The 23,764-nt window shown below is 43.7% G+C and overlaps 1 protein-coding gene across 3 annotated transcripts in view; it reads left to right on the forward strand.

Moving 5' to 3' along the window:
• PCGF3 (polycomb group ring finger 3) overlaps window positions 1–23,764 on the forward strand; it is a 711,906-nt gene that overhangs the window by 136,013 nt on the left and 552,129 nt on the right. For 2 of the 3 annotated variants that reach the window (XM_030194352.1, XM_030194350.1), the window contains one exon: window positions 21,397–21,514. In XM_030194352.1, the coding sequence (XP_030050212.1) occupies window positions 21,406–21,514 (109 nt within the window). In that variant the 5' untranslated portion in view covers window positions 21,397–21,405. Of the gene's footprint in view, window positions 1–8,954; window positions 8,977–21,396; window positions 21,515–23,764 lie in introns of those variants that run through there. The other variant, XM_030194353.1, reaches the window with a different exon arrangement.

Here is a 23,764-nt window from a genome sequence, read left to right on the forward strand (position 1 = left end):
TTGGATTTGTTCGTTTTTGGGATGGGTGCCTTCGGTTTCCATTATCGCTGAAAACCGATAGCGCCCAGCTGAAAAACGACCAACTCCTAGGCATTTGCCCCGCACAACCTGTATTATCGGAAAAAAGATGGATGCCCATCTTTTTTTGAAAATACGGGTTGTCCCGTTCACGGAAATAGGCGCCCACAGATATAGGCCCCATGGAGATGGGCATTCGTGTTCGCTTATGCCCCTCCACGTCTGTCACAGACGCACACAAACTTCCTTGCGATGTCTACACCCGTGCTGCTACCCTCCCCTCTCGTGACTGGCCCCACTGATCCCCCTGTGTGCACGTCGCCCCCCCCCTCCTCGAAAATCGCCTACCCCGCACCCCACCCTCTCTCTGTCTCACAGACACATTCTCTGACACACACACACACTCTGTCGGTATCTCACACACACAGTGAATCACTCTCTCACACAGCCTCGCTGTGTCTCTCTGTCTGTGACACACACACACAATCAATCGACATTTCTGTCTTTCTCTCTCCCACACACTAAGTCGGCCTACACATACACTCTGTCACAGTCTGTCTCTCTCACTCACACACACACACACAGTCTCTCTCTCTCACACACACTCACACACACACATACACTCTGTCACACACACATACACTCGCACATTCACTCTGTCTCTCTCACACACAGTCACTGTCAAACACACTGTCAAGCATACACAGTCAAAGGAAAACCTTGCTAGCGCCCGTTTCATTGCTTACAGAAATGGGCCTTTTTTACTAGTTTTGTCATAACTCATTAAAATCATTGCATTTGTATTTTCTTGAGCATTCGCTTTCCACGTCTGATGATATTTTTCGAAGTGGTGAAGTTAGCCATTTAAAGGCCTGCTTACATTTGTATTTCTCTGTACTGTGAAGAAAATACGTAGAGCTTTACTGGTAAAATACCTCTGATGCAGCAAAAAAAAAAAGATTATAATAGTGTTTGTGTGATACTGGAACAACAGAAGTTTGCCTGCTATTCTGACATCACCGTAAAGTGTTCTTTGCATCCTCACTTTTTGTGTGTGCTGATGCCTCCACAGCTGCACAAATGAACCAGCTGACAAAGGTACATGGCAGCAGTACCCACATTGCATAAACAGTGTAATACAGTGTTTGTACCCTCAAAGAACTCTTAGGGATAATTTTGTGAAGATTTTCCCTGTATAAATGCATTTTCCATGTCTCGAATGGCATTTTATAAAACTACTTCACAATGCACATGCTTATAAGATACGTGGTGACATGACAGAACATACTTATATTCACACCATATATGTGTTTCTGGGAATATAATTTACATGGTAAAGGGGCAGAGTTGTAAAGTATGTTAGGGCTGTACTGAATGTTAGTATTCATTTTGATTCGGCCCCAAATATATTATTCGTATTTGGCTGAATAGTGATTTAAATTCAAATGGGGATCTACTGTGCTAAATCCTTCTGAAATAAACACTTGATCTCATGTTGCTTCTTTTATTATTTGTTATGTTAAAGCTCAGTGCCTGTTATTCGTATTCAGCTGAATAATACTTTTCATTATTCGTTTTCGACCAAATAGTAAAATATGCTATTTGGTTCAACTCTAATTATGTGTGTAATTTATTAAATACTAGCTCTACCCAGCCACGCGTTGCTATGGCTCAGTCTGGTTAAATGGAAAAGAAAGAAAAGAGGAAGCGCATGCTTCTAATATGTTTAATTTCACAATGCTTGTGGGTATACAATATTTTTTGTTGTTCCATTGCGTGTGCAGAGATAGAGATTGTCTGGTTTGCTGACTGTAGAACATGCAACATATAATTGTCCATGTGAGAAGCAATCCGTGTGTAGATAGTAACATAGTAACATAGTAGATGACGGCAGAAAAAGACCTGCACGGTCCATCCAGTCTGCCCAACAAGATAACTCATATTTGCAGCTTTTTGTGTATACCCTACTTTGATTTGTACCTGTGCTCTTCAGGGCACAGACCGTATAAGTCTGCCCAGCACTATCCCCGCCTCCCAACCACCAGCCCCACCTCCCAACCACTGGCTCTGGCACAGGCACAGACCGTATAAGTCTGCCCAGCACTATCCTCACCTCCCAACCACCAGCCCTGCCTCCCAACCACCGGCTCTGGCACAGACCGTACAAGTCTGTCCAGCACTATCTCCGCCTCCCAACCACCAGTCCCGCTTCCCACCACCAGCTCTGGCACAGACCGTATAAGTCTGCCCAGCCCTATCCCCGCCTCCCAACCACCAGCCCCGCCTCCCAATCTTGACTAAGCTCCTGAGGAACCATTCCTTTGGCACAGGATTCCTTTATGCTTATCCCACGCATGTTTGAATTCCGTTACTGTTTTCATTTCCACCACCTCCCGCAGGAGGGCATTCCAAGCATCCACTACTCTCTCCGTGAAAAAATACTTCCTGATATTTTTCTTGAGTCTGCCCCCCTTCAATCTCATTTCATGTCCTCTCGTTCTACCACCTTCCCATCTCCAGAAAAGGTTCGTTTGCGGATTAATACCTTTCAAATATTTGAACGTCTGTATCATATCACCCCTGTTTCTCCTTTCCTCCAGAGTATACATGTTTAGTTCAGCAAGTCTCTCCTCATACGTCTTGTAACGCAAATCCCATACCATTCTCGTAGCTTTTCTTTGCACCGCTTCAATTCTTTTTACATCCTTAACAAGATACGGCCTCCAAAACTGAACACAATACTCCAGGTGGGGCCTCACCAACGACTTATACAGGGGCATCAACACCCCCTTTCTTCTGCTGGTCACACCTCTCTTTATACAGCCTAACAACCTTCTAGCTACGGCCACCGCCTAGTCACACTGTTTCGTCGCCTTCAAATCCTCAGATACTATCACCCCAAGATCCCTCTCTCCGCCCGTACCTATCAGACTCTCCCCGCCTAACACATACATCTACTTCCTCAGTGCATCACTTTGCATTTCTTCGCATTGAATTTTAATTGCCAAACCTTAGACCATTCTTCTAGCTTCCGTAGGTCCTTTTTCATGTTTTCCACTCCCTCCGGGGTGTCCACTCTGTTACAGATCTTAGTATCATCCGCAAATAGGCAAACTTTACCTTCTAACCCTTCGGCAATGTCACTCACAAATATATTGAACAGAATCGGCCCCAGCACCGATCCTTGAGGCACTCCACTACTTACCTTTCGCTCCTCCGAGCGAATTCCATTCACCACCACCCTCTGGCGTCTGTCCGTCAACCAGTTCCTAATCCAGTTCACCACTTCGGGTCCTATCTTCAGCCCATCCAGTTTATTTAAGAGCCTCCTGTGGGGAACCGTGTCAAAAGCTTTGCTGAAATCTAAGTAGATTACGTCCATAGCTCGTCCCTGATTGAATTCTCCTGTCACCCAATCAAAGAACTCAATGAGGTTCGTTTGGCACGATTTCCCTTTGGTAAATCCATGTTGTCTCAGATCTTGCAACTTATTGGCTTCCAGGAAATTCACTATCCTTTCCTTCAGCATCGCTTCCATTACTTTTCCAATAACCGAAGTGAGGCTTACCGGCATGTAGTTTCCAGCTTCTTCCCTATCACCACTTTTGTGAAGAGGGACCACATCCGCCATTCTCCAATCCCTCGGAACCTCTCCCGTCTCCAAGGATTTATTAAAGAAATCTTTAAGAGGACCCGCCAGAACCTCTCTGAGCTCCCTCAATATCCTAGGGTGGATCCCATCCGGTCACATGGCTTTGTCCACCTTTAGATTTTCAAGTTGTTCATACACACTCTCTTCCGTGAGCGGTGCTCTATCCACTTCAATCTCATTTGTACTTTTTGCAGTCCATCGCGGTCCTTCTCCAGGATTTTCTTCTGTGAAAACAGAAGTATCTATTTAGCAAATTTGCTTTTTCTTCATCATTATCCACATAGCGGTTCGCAGTATCTTTTAGTCTCACAATTCCCTTTTTAGTCATTCTCCTTTCACTAATATACCTGATGAAATTTTTGTCACCCCTCCTTACCTTTCTAGCCATTTGTTCTTCCGCTTTCGCCAGACGTACCTCTCTCTTGGCTTCTTTCAGTTTCCTCCAGTATTCCTCCCCGTGTTCCTCGTCTTGAGTTTTTTTGTATTTCTGGAACGCGAACTCTTTAGCCTTTATTTTCTCAGCCACTTGCTTGGAGAACCATATCGGTTTCCTTTTTCTCTTGCTTTTATTTACTTTCCTTACATAAAGGTTTGTGGCCCTATTTATAGTTTCTTTCAGCCTGGACCACTGTCCTTCCACTTCTTGTATTTCCTCCCATCCCATCAGCTCCTTCCTCAGGTATTCCCTCATTTTACTAAAGTCAGCATGTTTGAAATCCAGGACTTTGAGTTTTGAGTGGCCACCCTCCTCTTCAGCCGTCATATCAAACCAAACCGTTTGATGGTCACTGCTGCCCAGGTGGGCACCCACTCGGACATTTGACACATTATCCCCATTTGTGAGTACCAGATCTAGCGTCGCTCCCTCCCTCGTGGGTTCTGACACCATTTGTCTGAGCAAAGCACTTTGAAAAGCATCCACGATCTCTCTACTTCTTTCCGATTCCGCAGACGGAACCGTCCAATCTACATATACATAGATGTAAACGGGTGAATTGTAAAGATTGGCCCTGAGCTTTGTTGATGGTGATTGCAAACGCCAATCGAATTGGGAATTGCAATCTGTTAAATTGAAATGGCATATCTGTTGGAATCATAGGAATGCGAGGAATGAGGACATGTTCACCTTTGAAAGGTCCTGTCAAGATTGTTGCTTGTACAACATTGCTCATTAATTTTTTTACTGCAAGCCGCGTGCGGTTGCAAAGCTTTGGCTGGTTGATATTTCGCTACATAAGTACATAAGTAATGCCATTACTGGGAAAAGACCAAGGGTCCATCGAGCCCAGCATCTTGTCCACGACAGCGGCCAATCCAGGCCAAGGGCACCTGCCAAGCTTCCCAAACTTACAAACATTCTATACATGTTATTCCTGGGATTTTGGATTTTTCCAAGTCCGTTTAGTAGCGGTTTATGGACTTGTCCTTTAGGAAACCGTCCAACCCCTTTTAAAACTCTGCTAAGCTAACCGCCTTCACCACATTTTCCGGCAATGAATTCCAGAGTTTAATTACACGTTGGGTGAAGAAAAATTTTCTCCGATTTGTTTTAAATTTACTACACTGTAGTTTTATCGCATGCCCCCTAGTCCTAATATTTTTGGAAAGCGTGAACAGACGCTTCACATCCACCTGTTCCACTCCACTCATTATTTTATATACCTCTATCATGTCTCCCCTCAGCCGTCTCTTCTCCAAGCTGAATAGCCCTAGCCTCCTTAGTCTTTCTTCATAGGGAAGTCGTCCCATCCCCGCTATCATTTTAGTCGCCCTTCGCTGCACCTTTTCCAATTCTACTATATCTTTCTTGAGATGCGGCGACCAGAATTGAACACAATACTCAAGGTGCGGTCGCACCATGGAGCGATAAACGGCATTATAACATCCTCACACCTGTTTTCCATACCTTTCCTAATAATACCCAACATTCTATTTGCTTTCCTAGCCGCAGCAGCACACTGAGCAGAAGGTTTCAGCGTGTTATCGACGACGACACCCAGATCCCTTTCTTGGTCCGAAACTCCTAACGTGGAATCTTGCATGACGTAGCTATAATTCGGGTTCTTTTTTCCCACATGCATCACCTTGCACTTGCTCACATTAAACATCATCTGCCATTTAGCCGCCCAGTCTCCCAGTCTCGTAAGGTCCTCTTGTAATTTTTTACAATCCTGTCGCGAGTTAACGACTTTGAATAACTTTGTGTCATCAGCAAATTTAATTACCTTGCTAGTTACTCCCATCTGTAAATCATTTATAAATATATTAAAAAGCAGCGGTCCTAGCACAGACCCCTGAGGAACCCCACTAACTACCCTTCTCCATTGTGAATACTGCCCATTTAACCCCACTCTTTGTTTCCTATCCTTCAACCAGTTTTTAATCCACAATAGGACATTTCCTCCTATCCCATGACCCTCCAATTTCCTCTGTAGCCTTTCATGAGGTACCTTGTCAAACGCCTTTTGAAAATCCAGATACACAATATCAACCGGCTCCCCTTTGTCCACATGTTTGTTTACTTCTTCAAAGAATTGAAGTAAATTGGTCAGGCAAGATTTCTCCACACAAAAGTCGTGCTGACTTGGTTTCAGTAATCCATGTCCTCGGATGTGCTCTGTAATTTTGTTTTTAATAATAGCCTCTACCATTTTCCCCGGCACCGACGTCAGAGTCACCGGTCTATAATTTCCCGGATCTCCCCTGGAGCCTTTTTTAAAAATGGGCGTTACATTGGCCACCCTCCAATCTTCCGGTACCACGGTCGATTTTAAGGATAAGTTGCATATCACTAGCAGTAGCTCCGCAAGCTCATTTTTCAGTTCTATCAGTACTCTAGGATGAATACCATCCGGTCCAGGAGATTTGCTGCTCTTCAGTTTGCCGAACTGCCCCATTACGTCCTCCAGGTTTACCGTGAAGTCAGTAAGTTTCTCCGACTCGTCCGCTTGAAATACCATTTCCGACACCGGTATCCCACCCAAATCTTCCTCGGTGAAGACCAAAGCAAAGAATTCATTCAGTCTCTCCGCTACGTCTTTGTCTTCCTTGATCGCCCCTTTTACCCCTCGGTCATCCAGCGGCCCAACCGATTCTTTTGCCGGCTTCCTACTTTTAATATACCGAAAAGATTTTTACTATGTTTTTTTGCCTGTAATGCTATCTTTTTTTCGTAATCCCTCTTGGCCTTCTTTATCTGCGCCTTGCATTTGCATTGACACTCCTTATGCTGCTTCTTGTTATTTTCAGACGGTTCCTTCTTCCATTTTCTGAAGGCGTTTCTTTTAGCCCTAATAGCTTCCTTCACCTCACTTTTCAACCAGGCCGGCTGTCTTTTGGAGTTCCGTCTTTCTTTTCTAATTCGTGGAATATGTATGGCCTGGGCCTCCAGGATGGTATTTTTGAACAGCGTCCACGCCTGTTGTACAGTGTTTACTCTCTCAGTTGCCCCCCTAAGTTTTTTTTTTTTACCATTCTTCTCATTTTATCATAGTCTCCTTTTTTAAAGTTAAACGCTAACGTATTTGACTTTCTGTGTACAGTTACTTCAAGGTCGATATCAAAACTGATCATATTATGGTCACTGTTATCAAGCGGCCCCAGTACCATAACGTCCCTCACCAGATCATGCGCTCCACTAAGGACCAAGTCTAGAATTTTTCCTTCTCTCGTCGGCTCCTGCACCAGTTGCTCCATAAAGCTGTCCATGATTTCATCAAGGAATTGTATCTCTGTAGCATGTCCCGATGTTACATTTACCCAGTCTATATTTGGATAATTGAAGTCACCCATTATTATCACATTGCCCATTTTGTTCGCGTCTCTGATTTCTTTTATCATTTCTGTGTCTACCTGCTCATCCTGGCGAGGCGGACGGTAGTACACTTCTATCACCGTTTTTTTCCCTTTTATACATGGAATTTCAACCCACAATGATTCAAAGGTGTGATTTGTGTCCTGCTGAATTTGTAATCTATCTGAGTCAAGGCTCTCGTTAATATACAATGCTGCCCCTCCACCAGTCCGGTCCACCCTATCACTACGATATACTTTGTACCCCGGTATGACAGTGTCCCACTGGTTATCCTCCTTCCAGCAGGTCTCAGTAATGCCTATTATATCCAATTTTTCGTTTAGTGCAATATATTCCAACTCTCCCATCTTATTTCTTAGACTCCAAGCATTTGCATATAGACATTTCAGAGTATGTTTGTTGTTCTTATTTGCATGATGCTTAGTACCTGACACTATTGATTTGACATCTTTTGTCTGATCTTTAGTTGTATTTAAGGGCACCTAGCCTACCACGGTCTGCTGTGCAACCTCACTATCCAGAAACCCTATCTTCCCTGTTTGTGAGGTATCCATGCAATATACCTTATCCCGAACCACGCGCTTTTGAGCGACTGTCGGCCTTCCCCCCATTTCTAGTTTAAAAGCTGCTCTATCTCCTTTTTAAATGCAGATGCCAGCAGCCTGGTTCCACCCTGGTTAAGGTGGAGCCCATCCTTTCGGAATAGGCTCCCCCTTCCCCAGAATGTTGCCCAGTTCCTTACAAATCTAAAACCCTCCTCCCTGCACCATCGTCTCATCCACGCATTGAGACTCTGGAGCTCTGCCTGTCTCTTGGGCCCTGCACGAGGAACAGGTAGCATTTCAGAAAATGCTACCCTAGAGGATCTGGATTTGAGCTTTCTACCTAAGAGCCTAAATTTGGCTTCCAGAACCTCTCTCCCACATTTTCCTGTGTCATTGGTACCCACATGTACCAAGACAGCCGACTCCTCCCCAGCACTAGCTAAAATCCTATCTAGGTGACGCGTGAGGTCCGCCACCTTCGCTCCAGGCAGGCAAGTCACCAGGCGATCCTCACGTCCACCAGCCACCCAGCTATCTATATGCCTAATGATCGAATCACCAACTACAACAGCTGTCCTAACCGTTCCCTCCCGGGGAGCACTTGGAGACATATCCTCGGTGCGAGAGGATTGTACATCCCCTGGTGGGCAGGTCCTGGCTACAGGAGTACTTCCTACTTCACCAGGGTGATGCTCTCCTTCTAGGAGACCTCCCTCCTCCAAGGTAGCACAAGGGCTACTAGACTGGAGGTGGGACTTCTCTACAACATCCCTGTAGGTCTCCTCTATGTACCTCTCTGTCTCCCTCAGCTCCACATGATAATTGGCACTCCGATTTTCAATTGCAGTACGTGCGGTGGCATCCCTGGCAGATCGAGTGAATTGAAAAAGTCTGTTGGATAATTAAGCGCTTCATCTGCTTCCAGAACAGTGTCGACGGACTTGTCTGTGAGTGGCTCGCTTTGAATGTTACATTCTGGCTGGGAGAAACTCAGATAAGACTTGTGCTGGCTATATTTGTGGCTTTTCCTACCCTAGAACTGTGGTTTTTTTGCACATCTCTACCTACTATCCTTGTCTTCCCCTTGTCCCACTCAGCTTTGTAGAAAAGAGGCTTAATACAAGCATAAGATAGGTTTTACAGTAAACACATTCCACAAGTTTAGATTTATACCTACCCACCCCAAGACTGACACTTCCTAAATCCCTATTTTAACTATACTAATTATCACAACTTAACTCCACCCGAATTACAACTGTCTCAAATTGCTGAGGAGTAAAGTTAATCTTGTACACTGTCAAGCCACATCATAAAATACCTACTCATACCCATTCAACAAATCAAGATGACTTTTATTCTCTGTAATAATTGTGGAGCTTTAGTTTCAAGGCCAATCATCTGGAAACTTAAGGCTTGTCCTATCTGTAATCAGCTCGCTAGTTTAAAACAAGAGCTCAGTAAATTAAAGCAGGAATTAGATGCACTTAAAGCAACTTCTAAGACTTGCACAAAATCAAACGAAATTCACACCACTGCCTCAAAGGATAAAACCACCTAAGAATAGATGGTTCACAGTAGGCTCAGACAGACTTCGTCATGTGACACAGAGGCATACACCCTCGCAAGTGTTACCCCTACAGAATTCTTTTGCTCCATTAGAGCTCTGTGAGGTTCGTAAAAACAGAACTGAGCAAGAAGAAATAGCAAAAACAAAAGAAATTAAGGTGGAACAAAAAGATATGGAGGGACCCAAATACAAAAAACACACCAAAATATCAAATGTTGAAACACATACCAGGAAATGGAAATGGAAAGTGATGACCACAAATGCTCGCAGTCTTGGCAACAAGATGTTGGAGGCAGACTTAGACATTGTTGCAATCACAGAGACATGGCTCAATGGTTCCCATGAATGGGATGTAAACATACCAGGCTATAATCTATTTAGGAAGGATAGAGAGGGTCGTAAAGGTGGAGGAGTAGCTCTATATGTGAGAAATGGTATCACAGCAACCGAAATGACAGGGACCTGGGGTAAGGAAGAAGTGATATGGATCACCTTAAAAAGAAATGATAGAAGGAGGAAGTGACGTCACTGAAGCTGATGGCTGCCTAGCGTTCTAGCTCCCGTTCCTCGATAACTACAAAGCTATAAAAAGCTATCACCAACCTGTTTGGATCTGCCTGCAGTGTTCTCCGCTGCTCCTCATTGAACTTAGGATGAGTAAAGCGTCTTCGGCGCGAGCTAAAGTGCAGGAGAAGGCAGCTGACGGCGGGCCGGCCAAAACTGCGAAGCGCCATGAGGTAATGGCGCCGGTCTCTCCTTCTGACTCTGACTCTGCGCTTTCACTAGCGGAATCGCGGAAACCGCATATTAAAAAAGGAATCTCAGGCGAACTTCGCCAGATCCTATGTGGTATACAAGCTGATATAAACAAATCGAAGGATGAGATTTTGGAAAGAATGGAGTCGTTGAGCTCCGACCTCCGTGAACTGGGGAACAGAGTTGAGGAGGTAGAAGCTAAGTTGGAAGAACACTCTGAATCCATACACTCAGTCGAGACCAACCTCCAAGCCTTAGATCAAAAACAAATAGATCTAACATATAAGCTTGATGATCTTGAAAACAGGGGAAGGAGAAATAACCTGAGATTCCGTGGAGTTCCTGAGGGTGGAGAAACAGAGGATGTTATTCAAATTGTACAGACACTGTGCGCCAGCTTGCTGGGGGCAGACGCTGAAGGGGTAAAGATTGAGATCGACAGAGCACACAGATCCCTGGGTCAGCGGCAGGAAAATAGAACACGGGACATTATCACCCGGTTCCACAGGTATGAAACAAAGGAGCAACTGCTTAACTGCGCCAGGAAAAAGTCTAACTTGGAATTTGGTGGGGCCAATGTGTCTGTCTATCAAGACTTATCACAGTTCACTCTGCAGCAAAGACGTTTCATGAAGCCAGTTCTGGACATTTTGGCTAAGGAACAGATAACATATAGATGGGGCTTTCCTTTTTCTTTGATTTACACCCTTCAGGGTGTCAAGATGAGAGTGACGTCGATGATGGAAGCATGGAAATCCCTGCATGGGGCAGGCCTGGTGCAGACTAACAAACCGCCTGACGCTTTGGCTCCAGCCACGAAGACAAAGCTTCAAAAGTGGCAAAGGAGTCCTGCCACTCCTAAAAGAAATATTCCAAAAAGAAAAGTGGCTGTGGAAGAAACCTGAACTTTACCAGAAGAAAAATGGCTGAAATTGATATCCTGGTTGGTAATGTTGCGGAGAGTTACTGATATTACTCTCTGCCATAAGTTTGAATATGTTTTGTTCTTTGTTTATTAATGCTATTTTCTGCAAAAGTGACCTTTAATAATATAGTTAATGGAGGAAATGGTAATTAAGGATGTGAGGCTCGTTGTGAATGAAGTTGCATAAGCTACAAGAAATTAAGAGGAGGGAAAATTTAAGGTGATGGGCAATGGGCAGGGACCAATCATGCAGATGGGTAACTAAGGTTGCTCAATCTGGGTTCATAAAATTGGTGATGACATAAGTATTTGAGGGGGGGGGGGCTGGGTTGCCTGGATGCTGGTGGGTTACTTCCTCGCTTCCCACTACTGGGACTTGATCCCGTTAGTTGGTGCTAGACAGGGGGGGATGGAGGGGACATGGGTAGGGGGAGGGTCATCATTAGGGGGAGGGAGGGTTAGGGAGGGAAGGGAGCACAACTGGTATTGGATAGAACAAAGACATGCAATGGATGGATCCCACCTGGTGGGAGAGATAGCTGATGTAACATCCCAGAAATGAATACAGACTTAAAAATCCTATCATATAATGTCAAGGGGCTGAATATGCCTCAGAAAAGACAGAAGTTTTTCAAAGAGATGCAGATACTTAGGCCGCACATCGTATTGTTGCAGGAGACCCATTTCCGCAGGGCACATGAGAGGCTGTTAACTCATCCAGAATACCCACACTCCTTCTTCGCTTCCTCTGCTGACGGTTCCAAAAAACGTGGGGTGGCAGTTCTGTTCCATAAAACAATATCAGCCCAAGTAAAGAAAATTAGGCGGGACCCGGGAGGGCGTTTCTTACTTTTGCAAATTGTCCTGGATCAGGTAGATCTCACGCTTGCTTCGATTTACGCTCCTAATGAACATCAGGGGTCCTTTTACACTAAGGTGAAAAACACTCTGGCTGCATTCACTCGGGGCTCTTTGATTATGGGGGGTGATTTTAACGAGGTTATGGACCCTGGGTTAGATAGATCTGGGAGCTCTCAACACCCAACTTCTAGGGACTCAGTGGCATTGGGCTCTTTGGTCCGTTCACTGGGCACCCTGGATGTATGGAGATTAACTCATATGATGACTAAGGACTACACTTTTTTTTCTCCTGTACACAACTCATACTCTCGGATCGATCATATCTTCCTCGACGTCACATTAGCAGAGAGGGGCCCGAAAGCAGAAATTGGCAACATTACATTTTCAGACCATGCCCCAGTCTGGGTAACCTTGTCGAACATCAGAGCTGAGGCCAAAGATCAAAGATGGACACTTAACACAGACCTATTGCTGGAGGGGGAGGTTGTAGAGGGGTGTAGGAAGGTCCTGAAGGAGTATTTGGAGTTCAACATGGAATCGGGCCCCCCCCTTAGTGTGGTGTGGGATGCTATGAAGGCAGTCTCAAGAGGGTACTTCATACAGTTAGCCAGTAGGCGAGCGAGGGTTCGTAGGGCCCAGCTGGCACAGTGCTTGGACAGGATTAGGATCCTAGAGGCACAGCATAAATCAGGTGGTTCCCCCTCTGTTCTGGAGGAGCTGCGTGGACAGAGGTTCCAGTTGGATACTATTTATTCTGATCAGCTAAGTTGGTTACAATCCAGAAATAAAGTCCGATCCTATGAATTTACTAACAAGGCAGGTAGACTCCTGGCAATAAAGCTGCGTAGGCAAAGAGTGGACCGAACGGTCCCTCACATTAGGGACTCAAAAGGAGAGTTGTTGAACACCTCTGAGGCCATAAGGAAACGCTTTAGTGAATTTTACCAGAAATTATATGCGCAGGAGACTAATCCATCTGAAAATGCTATTTTGGACTATTTGGCAGAGAGCGAATTGACTTCTATAACCAGCCAGCAGAGGGCAGCCCTAGATGCACCGGTAACTCCGGTTGAGGTCCAAAAAGCCATTCAACATTTACCTTCCTGTAAATCACCAGGTTTAGATGGATTCCCGAATGAATTTTACAAGAAATATGCCCTTGAATTGGCTCCCCTGCTGGCTGACTTATTTAATTTGATTGGGAAGGGGGAGTCTTTGCCCACTTCCATGTTGGAAGCATGGATTGCAGTACTGCCCAAACCGAATAAAGACCATAAGGATTGTGGATCCTTTCGCCCTATATCTGTCTTAAATGCTGACGTCAAAATCCTAGCTAAAGTCCTGGCCAACCGTCTAGCACCTTTGCTCCCAGCTGTTATTCATCCTGATCAGGTGGGATTTGTCCCTTACAGAAAAGCAACCGACAACACTAGGCGAGTGGTCGATTTAATATATTTGGCTAAGAGAATGAAGAAACCCCTTTGTCTCTTAAGCTTAGATGCCGAAAAGGCTTTTGATAGGGTGCATTGGCCATTCATGTATAAGGTGATGGAGACCTTTGGGATAGGACCACAGTTTTGTGGATGGATACAAGCATTCTACAGCTCCCCTAAAGCCTGTGTTCGTGTAAATGGGGGTAACTCAGGGATGATACCCTTACATAGAGGCACTAGACAGGGCTGCCCTTTGTCTCCTTTATTATTTGCAATGGTAATGGAACCATTTGCAACCAGGTTGAGAGCTAACCCCCATATATCGGGACTTACCATGGGTGGGAGAACACATAAATTAGCCCTTTTTGCAGACGACGTTCTGTTATTTGTTACTAACCCCCTGACCACTTTCCCTGGGCTTCTGCGGGAGATAGAGGAATATTCGATTGTGTCGGGATTTAAAGTAAATATGTCCAAATCTGAAGTCTTAAACATAACCCTACCGACGGAGCTTATGGAGTCATTGAGGACTTCCCACGTATTTAGATGGGCGGATAAGAGCATTCGCTACCTGGGGATTAACTTGACAGCAGATCTCTCAGATCTCTTTTCGGCTAATTATAAAGGTTTGGGAGAGGCAATTACAGAGGATCTGGGTAGATGGGGGGATATTACCCTCTCGTGGTTTGGCCGAATAGCAGCAATAAAGATGAATGTCTTACCGCGCCTGCTCTATTTGTTTCAGGCCCTTCCAATCAAAATGCCACGTAGATTTCTATCAATGCTACAAGATCGTATAATGCGTTTTATTTGGGGAGGGAAACGCCCACGCTTGGCACGTACGATTCTGTACCAGGACAGGGCGAGGGGAGGGCTGGGAGTACCCAATTTGGCCTGGTATTATAGAGCAGTTCAGGCACGCGCAGCAGTGGAATGGTTCCAGGACTACCCAGATAGGCAATGGGTGCAGCTTGAACAATATACCTTAGGTGATAGGTCCTTGGGGGCTCTTATGTGGATACCGGGCTCACTTAGGTCCCTGGAAACAGGATTATGTCCTTCAATATATGTTACCCTTTCAAATTGGGACAGCATGTTCCCACTCCGACGCACAACACTATCTCGTCTGTCCCCCATAGCCTATAATCCTTTGTTTTACCCCGGTATGACAAAGGGAATATTCACAAGATGGTACACTGGGGGATTACGACAGTGGGGCCATTTATTTGATGGCGAGAACTTGTTGTCTTATTCTGCAGCTCTTGAGAAATTCCCGATAGTGGGATCTGATCGATACGCCTATTTTCAATTGGCATCCTTTCTTAAGACACGGGCAGTTCGGGAGGTTATGGCCAGAGAACAGACAGCGATAGAGCTTATCTGTGAAGGTCCACCTACGACTACTGGGCTGGTCTCTCGCCTGTATCACATTATTAATAGACAATCCCCGAACTACACACTTCATAGGAAGAGTTGGCAGAGGGAACTGGGCATGGAACTGGAGGAGGCTACATGGGAGAGGTTGGAGCGGGCAGTGGTGAGGGTGTCGTCTCATGTGCCCTTCAGGGAAAATGCGGTGAAGGTGCTGTATCGTTGGTACTTGACACCTGAGCGTCTTCAGCGTATCTACCCCACATTGACGGGGCTGTGCTGGAGGGGTTGTGGGGTACGTGGCACAGCTGGCCACATATGGTGGAGCTGTAAGAAGGTCAGGGCCCATTGGAGATCGATTCACAGCAGGTTACAGAGATGGATGGGCAGCCCAATGCCATGGAGCCCAATGTTCTTTCTATTTTTTGGGGGAGCAGTGAGCCTTTCCAGAAATCAGCATATATTTGTGGGACAGGCCATAACTGCCGCAAGAGTTATAATTGCTGCATGTTGGAAGCAGCCCATGACTCCGCCTATCACCAGATGGGTCCAAAAACTGAGATACACCTGTGAGATGGAAAGGCTTCTAGCAGAGAGGCATAATCAATTAGACAGATGGCATCAGATCTGGGATTCTTTTCTTCTTCATGTATAACTTGAGATAAGGTTTCTGTTAAAGTTGTGCCGGAAGGGTGGGTGGGAAGGGAAGGGAGGGAGGGATGGGTAAACAACAGAATATTATAAATGAAAACTCTGAAAATGTGAAGTTTTGGAATCATAAATCTGAATAATTTATTTGACACTTCAATGCAATAATTTTCTTTTTGGTACATAGAGCAATAATCACTCTGACTTGTATTGTATAACCGTGAACTGATGAGAATACTCTGGCTTACATAAATGACATGTAACACGGCTTGCATAATGTACTATGTTTCAGATGTTCTGTATTATCTATTAATAAAGACTTCAAAAAATTTAAAAAAAAAAGAAATGATAGAACCTCTGTCCACGTGGGTGTTGTGTACAGACCTCCAACACAATTGGAAGAATTAGATAGAGACCTGATTGCAGATATTCAAAAGTTGGGAAAGAAGAGAGAGTTGCTGTTGCTGGGGGATTTCAGTCTGCCGGATGTAGATTGGAAGGTTCCATCTGCGGAATCTGAAAGAAGTAGAGAGATTGTGGATGCTTTCCAAAGTGCTCTGCTGAGACAAATGGTCATGGAACCCATGAGGGAGGGAGCGACGCTGGATCTGGGTCTCACAAATGCAGATAGCGTGTCAAATGTCCGAGTGGGTGCCCACCTGGGCAGCAGTGACCATCAAACGGTTTGGTTTGATATGACGGCTGAAGAGGAGGGTGGCCACTCAAAACTCAAAGTCCTGGATTTCAAGCATGCTGACTTTAGTAAAATGAGGGAATACCTAAGGAAGGAGCTGATGGGCTGGGAGGACGTACGAGAAGTGGAAGGACAGTGGTTCAGGCTGAAAGAAGCTATAAATAGGGCCACAAACCTTTATGTAAGGAAAGTAAATAAAAGCAAGAGAAAAAGGAAACCGCTATGGTTCTCCAAGCAAGTGGCTGAGAAAATAAAGGCTAAAGAGTTTGCGTTCCAGAAATACAAAAAAACTCAAGACGAGGAACACGGGGAGGAATACCGGAGGAAACTGAAAGAAGCCAAGAGAGAGGTATGTCTGGCGAAAGCGGAAGAACAAATGGCTAGAAAGGTAAGGAGGGGTGACAAAAATTTCATCAGGTATATTAGTGAAAGGAGAATGACTAAAAAGGGAATTGTGAGACTAAAAGATACTGCAAACCGCTATGTAGAAAATGATGAAGAAAAGGCAAATTTGCTAAATAGATACTTTTGTTTTGTTTTTACTGAAGAAAATCCGGGAGAAGGACCACGATGGACTGGCAAAAGTTCATTTGAGAATGGAGTGGATATAGCACCGTTCACGGAAGAGAGTGTGTATCAACAGTTAGAAAAACTAAAGGTGGACAAAGCCATGGGACCGGACGGGATCCACCCCAGGATATTGAGGGAGCTCAGAGAGGTTCTGGCGGGTCCTCTTAAAGATCTGTTTAATAAATCCTTAGAAATGGGAGAGGTTCTGAGGGATTGGAGAACGGCGGAGGTGGTCCCTCTTCACAAAAGTGGTGATAGGGGAAGAAGCTGGAAACTACAGGCCGGTAAGCCTCACTTTGATTATTGAAAAAGTAATGGAAGCGATGCTGAAGGAAAGGATAGTGAACTTCCTGGAAGAAAATGAGTTGCAAGATCCGAGACAACATGGTTTTACCAAAGGGAAATCATTGAATTCTTTGATTGGCTGACCGGAGAATTGAACCGTGGACGTGCTATAGACGTAATCTACTTAGATTTCAGCAAGGCTTTTGACACGGTTCCCCACAGGAGGCTCTTAAATAAACTGGATGGGCTGAAGATAGGACCCGAAGTGGTGAACTGGATTAGGAACTGGTTGACGGACAGGTGCCAGAGGGTGGTGGTGAATGGAGTTCGCTCGGAGGAGGGAAAGGTGAGTAGTGGAGTGCCTCAGGGATCGGTGCTGGGGCCGATTCTGTTCAATATATTTGTGAGTGACATTGCCGAAGGGTTAGAAGGTAAAGTTTGCCTATTTGCGGATGATACTAAGATTTGTAACACAGTGGACACCCCGGAGGGAGTGGAAAACATGAAAAAGGATCTGAAAAAGCTAGAAGAATGGTCTAAGGTTTGGCAATTAAAATTCAATACAAAGTGATGCATTTAGGGAGTAGAAATCCAAGAGAGGCGTATGTGTTAGGCGGTGAGAGTCTGCTAGGTACGGATGGAGAGAGGGATCTTGGGGTCATAGTATCTGAGGATCTGAAGGCGATGAAACAGTGTGACAAGGAGGTGGCCGTAGCTAGAAGGTTACTAGGCTGTATAGAGAGAGGTGTGACCAGCAGAAGAAAAGAGGTGTTGATGCCCCTGTACAAGTCGTTGGTGAGGCCCCACCTGGAGTATTTTGTTCAGTTTTGGAGGCTGTATCTTGCTAAGGATGTAAAAAGAATTGAAGCGGTGCAAAGAAAAGCTACGAGGATAGTATGGGATTTGCGTTACAAGACGTATGAGGAGAGACTTGCGGACCTGAACATGTATACCCTGGAGGAAAGAAGAAACAGGGGTGATATGATACAGACGTTCAAATATTTGAAAGGTATTAATCCGCAAACGAACCTTTTCCGGAGATGGGAAGGCAGTAGAACGAGAGGGCATGAAATGAGATTGAAGGGGGGCAGACTCAAGAAGAATGTCAGGAAGTATTTTTTCACGGAGAGGGTGGTGGATGCTTGGAATGCCCTCTCGCGGGAGGTGGTGGAGATGAAAACGTTAACGGAATTCAAACATGCGTGGGATAAACATAAAGGAATCCTGTGCAGAAGGAAGGGATCCTCAGGAGCTTAGCCTAGAATGGGTGGCAGAGCTGGTGGTTGGGAGGCGGGGATAGTGCTGGGCAGACTTATACGGTCTGTGCTACGGCTGGTGGTTGGGAGGCGGGACTAGTGCTGGGCAGACTTATACGGTCTGTGCCAGAGCTGGTGGTAGGAGGAGGGACTGGTAGTTGGGAGGCAGGGATAGTGCTGGGCAGACTTATAGGGTCTGTGCCATAGCTGGTGGTTGGGAGGCGGGGATAGGGCTGGCCAGACTTATACGGTCTGTGCACTGAAGAGGACAGTACAAATAAAAAAGTTGCACATATGAATTTATCTTCTTGGGCAGACTGGATGGACCGTGCAGGTCTTTTTCTGCCGTCATCTACTATGTATGTTTACTATGTTTAATATTGTTCAGTTCGTAGACGTCTTTTTTTCTTGGCCGCAAGAATAGCTCATTCACTCAGCGAATCGTGATTCTTATAATTGGTTTGAATATTGGGAAATACTTTTTCAACCAATTGTTCTTTTGAGATCAGTAAATTGCAGAAGTTATGAGGCAATGAAATTCGTCCTGAGGTCAGATCAACCGGCACCTTTCCATTCTCAATTTTTAGCAATTGATGTGAGAATATCTGAGCTGATTGATCGTTTTGCAGCTGAACACGCATATTTGTAGTTACGTTTAACGTCTTTACGTGTTGCCACAAAGTAGAGTATTTTAGGCAATCATTTATTTTGTCCGCTGGTGTCGATCGAGGAACTACAGGTAATGTTTGCCTGAAATCTCCTGCAAGCAATATTAATGTGTTCCCAAACGGTCTGATGTTTCCACGCAAATCTTGCAATGATCGATCAAGAGCCTCGAGCGATGTTTTTTGCTGTGCTGTTTCCTCGGCACGTATTTGAGCCATTCTTTGTCTGTTTTGCTCGTTCGCTGATGCCCGTTCTTCCTCAGTTTGATTTGTAATTGTAGGTATATAAAAACATTCGCGTATTCAAATGCAACGTTGTGTCGCAATTTCAAAGCAATCGGTGAAGAACTTTCGGAGATTTAAGCCACTCTCAGCCTGTCGTGTTGATTCTGTTGAGAACGAAGCAGATCTGAAGCTTCTCCACTACTGCCAACTCCAGACTTCGCACCTTCTGTCTCGCTGCACCCTATGCCTGAAATAAGCTTCCTGAGCCCCTACGTCTTGCCCCATCCTTGGCCACCTTTAAATCTAGACTGAAAGCCCACCTCTTTAACATTGCTTTTGACTCGTAACCACTTGTAACCACTCGCCTCCACCTACCCTCCTCTCCTCCTTCCTGTACACATTAATTGATTTGATTTGCTTGCTTTATTTTTATCTATTAGATTGTAAGCTTTTTGAGCAGGGACTGTCTTTCTTCTATGTTTGTGCAGCGCTGCGTACACCTTGTAGCGCTATAAAAATGCTAAATAGTAGTAGTAGTAGTGAAGCTGCAGAACGCGATCGCCGTGCTCGCAACGGTGCATTGTCAAGTCTGGCTGCATGTCACTCTGCTGCTTCCTCGGCACGAATTTGAGCCATTCTTTGTGTGTTTCGCTCATTCGCTGATGGCCGTTCTTCCTCAGTTTAATTTGCAATTACTCGTCGCACTGCTTCCGCTCCGCGAGTACGACAGCTGTGACATCTATATAATAGTAAGTATATAAAAACATGTGCGTAATTTCAAAGCAATCGGTGAATAACTTTCGGAGATTTAAGTCACTCTCAGCCTGTCGCGTTGATTCTGCTGAGAACAAAGCAGATCTGAAGCTGCAGAACGCGATCACCGTGCTCGCAACCATGCATCGTCAGGTCTGGCTGCACGTTGCTCTGCTGCTTCCTCGGCACGTATTTGAGCCATGCTTTGTCTGTTTCGCTCGTTCGGTGATGGCCGTTCTTCCTCAGTTTGATTTGCAATTACTCGTCGCACTGCTTCCGCTCCGCGAGTACGACAGCTGTGACATCTATATAATAGTAGGTATATAAAAATATGCGCATATTCGAATGCAACGTTGTGTCCAAATTTAAAAGCAATCGGTGAAGAACTTTCGGAGATTTAAGATTTTGAACAAACATTTACATTTTTATTTATATAGATGCTGGTTTGTAGCACCTATTTTATAATGGAAAACCATCTTTATTAAAGCATTGTGTAGTGCAACATAATATCTAATATAAAATATAAATTTATAATAAAATGTCTTTGCACCTTAATCCACATATTAATGGTTTTACACTTCCCCTTCCTCGTATTCTCCCTCTCTGCCCCCTCAGTCCCAACCTTAAATCAAACTTCATTGCATTAAGGAGAATTCTACAAAGCAGTGTTAGGGAACCTAGGAAAGGCACCCTTATGGATAAAACCACTTTATTGCCTTTTCCCTTTTTCTTAATGCAGCCAATTGCTCCAGTCATAACAAATCGTATATGGAATAGTGTATAGGTATCAATGTTGCTTGTATAAAATAACAAGCCCACTATATAACCACCAGAGATTCTTAATATTCAAAAATTATATATTGATTGCCTCAGTGATACAACTCATTGAACTTTATTGTAATTAATAATATTTAACAGCATCCAGCTCCTCATTGGCAGATCAATATGAGAGATTAAAAAGCTTATTTTATTATAGTGTTATTCACGGTTTAATTCACATATTACTTATCTTTTTTAAAATGTCATCTACAGATGAAAAAGTTGCCGGTTAGGGGTTCATAATCTCTGGTGGTCATATAGTAGGCTTGATATTTTGAACTGCCACTAGATTTTTGAATTAAGCCTTTTTGTGGGTTATTTGGTAGCCTGTATAAAATAGGCACCTTTTTGGACTTCTTTTATAGGCACTTTAATTTCCAGTTCATGAAGGACTTGATTTGATACCACCTAAGAAGAGAGGTCCTAAACACCCGGGTGCAAGATTTTTGTGTTTATAAACCTAATGCAGTGGCTTTATTATAAGAGTTAAATAACTGGCAGGGGATATGTGATTGTTTTTTTTTTCTTTATTTCTACAGACACCAAAGATGCTGACCAGGAAGATAAAACTTTGGGACATTAATGCTCATATCACATGTCGTCTTTGTAGTGGATATCTTATTGATGCTACAACAGTAACGGAGTGCTTGCATACCTGTACGTATGATTAGTAAAACATAAAAATGGAATATTAACTTTATTTACTACATATGTAACCTGCCTATACCTAGGCGGGGTACCACAAAAATGTATGTAATCATAAAACATTCTTCAGACAGAAATACAGCACATAAATTATTTTATCTATATATTCTGCATCCTATATATAGTTAAATCTAGCAACCCACCTACTGTAGAAATGACCTGTAGAGCATAAACAGTTGAAATGTATTATGTTAACTATCTAGTCCATAATCCTTCATAAAATAGTCTTAAGTTATTTGTCAAGGGCAGATGTATCAGAGGTCGGTCTTCCGTACCCAGGGAGACAATTCCATCTTTCTCGTTCAGCGATCCAAAAAACCACACTTCTCGTTTCCACAAAATGAATCTTAATTGATGGAATAACTAAGAAAAGTGCACCATAAGATTTCAATGCTCAACTTGGTTGATAAACATTCAGTACCATCGACAAATAATGTGGTGCATGTTGTTTTAATACCTGTTGTATCAATAAAAAGATTCTTAAATCATACTCTTTTGCAATAGATAGCTAATGTAACTCTAATATTGGTGTGATATGCTGGAATTGTGAAACACCTGAAATCAAGCAAGCTGCTTCTGCATTTTGCAGTACCTTTAGAGGTCTAATTGTTGAGGAAAGGTCTAAAAGTAGTGAATTACAGTAATCAAGTTTTGTTAAGACTTGGTAATACTTTTCTAAAGACTCTTTGATAAAAATCAGTTTTAATTTTCTTAGCAAATGCAATTTGAAAAAAAACAACAACGATCTTTTACTATTTTCTGACTATGAGGTTTCAAAGAGTGCAATTCCAAGACCGTGAACCTGCTGGGAAGAGCTATAGCTAGCCATATGTGGCTGCATAGAGTGCAAGGGAAGCTGAGGCACTAAATTTGTGCCCCATTCATCAACTTTCCTTGCCAGCAGGTCACTAGTAGGCAGGAAGAAAGTGTTTGAGGGGTGTGTCGCACAGAGCGTGTTTGCGGCTTGTGACACTCCTGTTGCTGGGAGACGATAAGAACTTGATTATGAAGACTAATCTGTATAGGCTTTGTTGGAATAGAATCACAACTTATTTTATTTAAATTTAAATAATGACATTTGTATCCCATGTTATCCCAAACAGAGTTCATTTAATGTGGTTTACAATCCAGACAATTTAGTATAATTGTCTGGATTATAAATTCTGATAAAGGAAAAGTGTTGATTTACAAGCAAAATTTCTGTTTTGGCTACATTTAAGGAAGTTTGTTATTATGTAGTCAACTGGCAATTTGTGTAAAGATATCACATCATCTACATATTTCATCAAAAAAAGAGGAGTCAAATAGGAAGAAAACCCAACTAGATGTCGTTAGCATATATTCTGTAATATGCATCCAGTCCAACATAGTGGTACCAAATACAAATTAAGCAAAACTGCAGATAATACACTTCAAGAAATAGTTGAAGAAATCTTACTACCTAACTTTATCTGTTGCTTTTGCCCAGTTAAAAAAAGCTTGAAACCAATCAAGGACTGCATGTTGCACGCCAAACATTTGAAACTTATCAACCATTATTTGATGACAAAAGCAGATAAAATATAAAACAAAAAGACCAAAAACCCCACTCAAAAATATCTTAGTTTGATTCAATTCAAGTCTAAATACATCTGTAGTGGACACTAGTGAAGATTCAGTGCTATGAGTATTCCAAAACCCATATCTGATCGCTGACTGGCTGGCATCACACAGATTAAAACTCAACCCTGATAAGGCATAAGGCATTGTATTCTTTTGGAAAGATAATCCCAAACCTATAACCTCTATTGTAGGATCCACAATCTCCCTTTGACCAACCACTAAAGTTCTGAGCATCATCTTGGATCTACAATTAAATTTCAGACCACAAATATCCAACATTCTCCGAGGACAAGCAGGCTTCAAATTCTCACAAGTGGATGACGCCGATTTGCGACGCCCAAGCATTTTACCAAAGTAAAAAATAGTGCTTTGTGGAGCACAAGCTATTCTCCACCATGCATGCGTGAGTCCCTTCCCTCCCATTGTGCGGTCTCCTCAGGTCTGTTTTTTCTGCGTGAGAAGTGCTTTTTCAATCCTCTCACTCGCCCGGTTCAGCGAGCTTTTTAGTGCCTTTCGGCTATTTTTTTCTTCAATTTTTATTGTGTGTCCTTTATTTTCTCCTTTTAAACCTGTCCTTTATTTTTCTTAGTTTGTTTTGCC

This window comes from Microcaecilia unicolor, chromosome 2 (genome assembly GCF_901765095.1).
Source record: "Microcaecilia unicolor chromosome 2, aMicUni1.1, whole genome shotgun sequence".
NCBI classification, from domain to species: domain Eukaryota; kingdom Metazoa; phylum Chordata; class Amphibia; order Gymnophiona; family Siphonopidae; genus Microcaecilia; species Microcaecilia unicolor.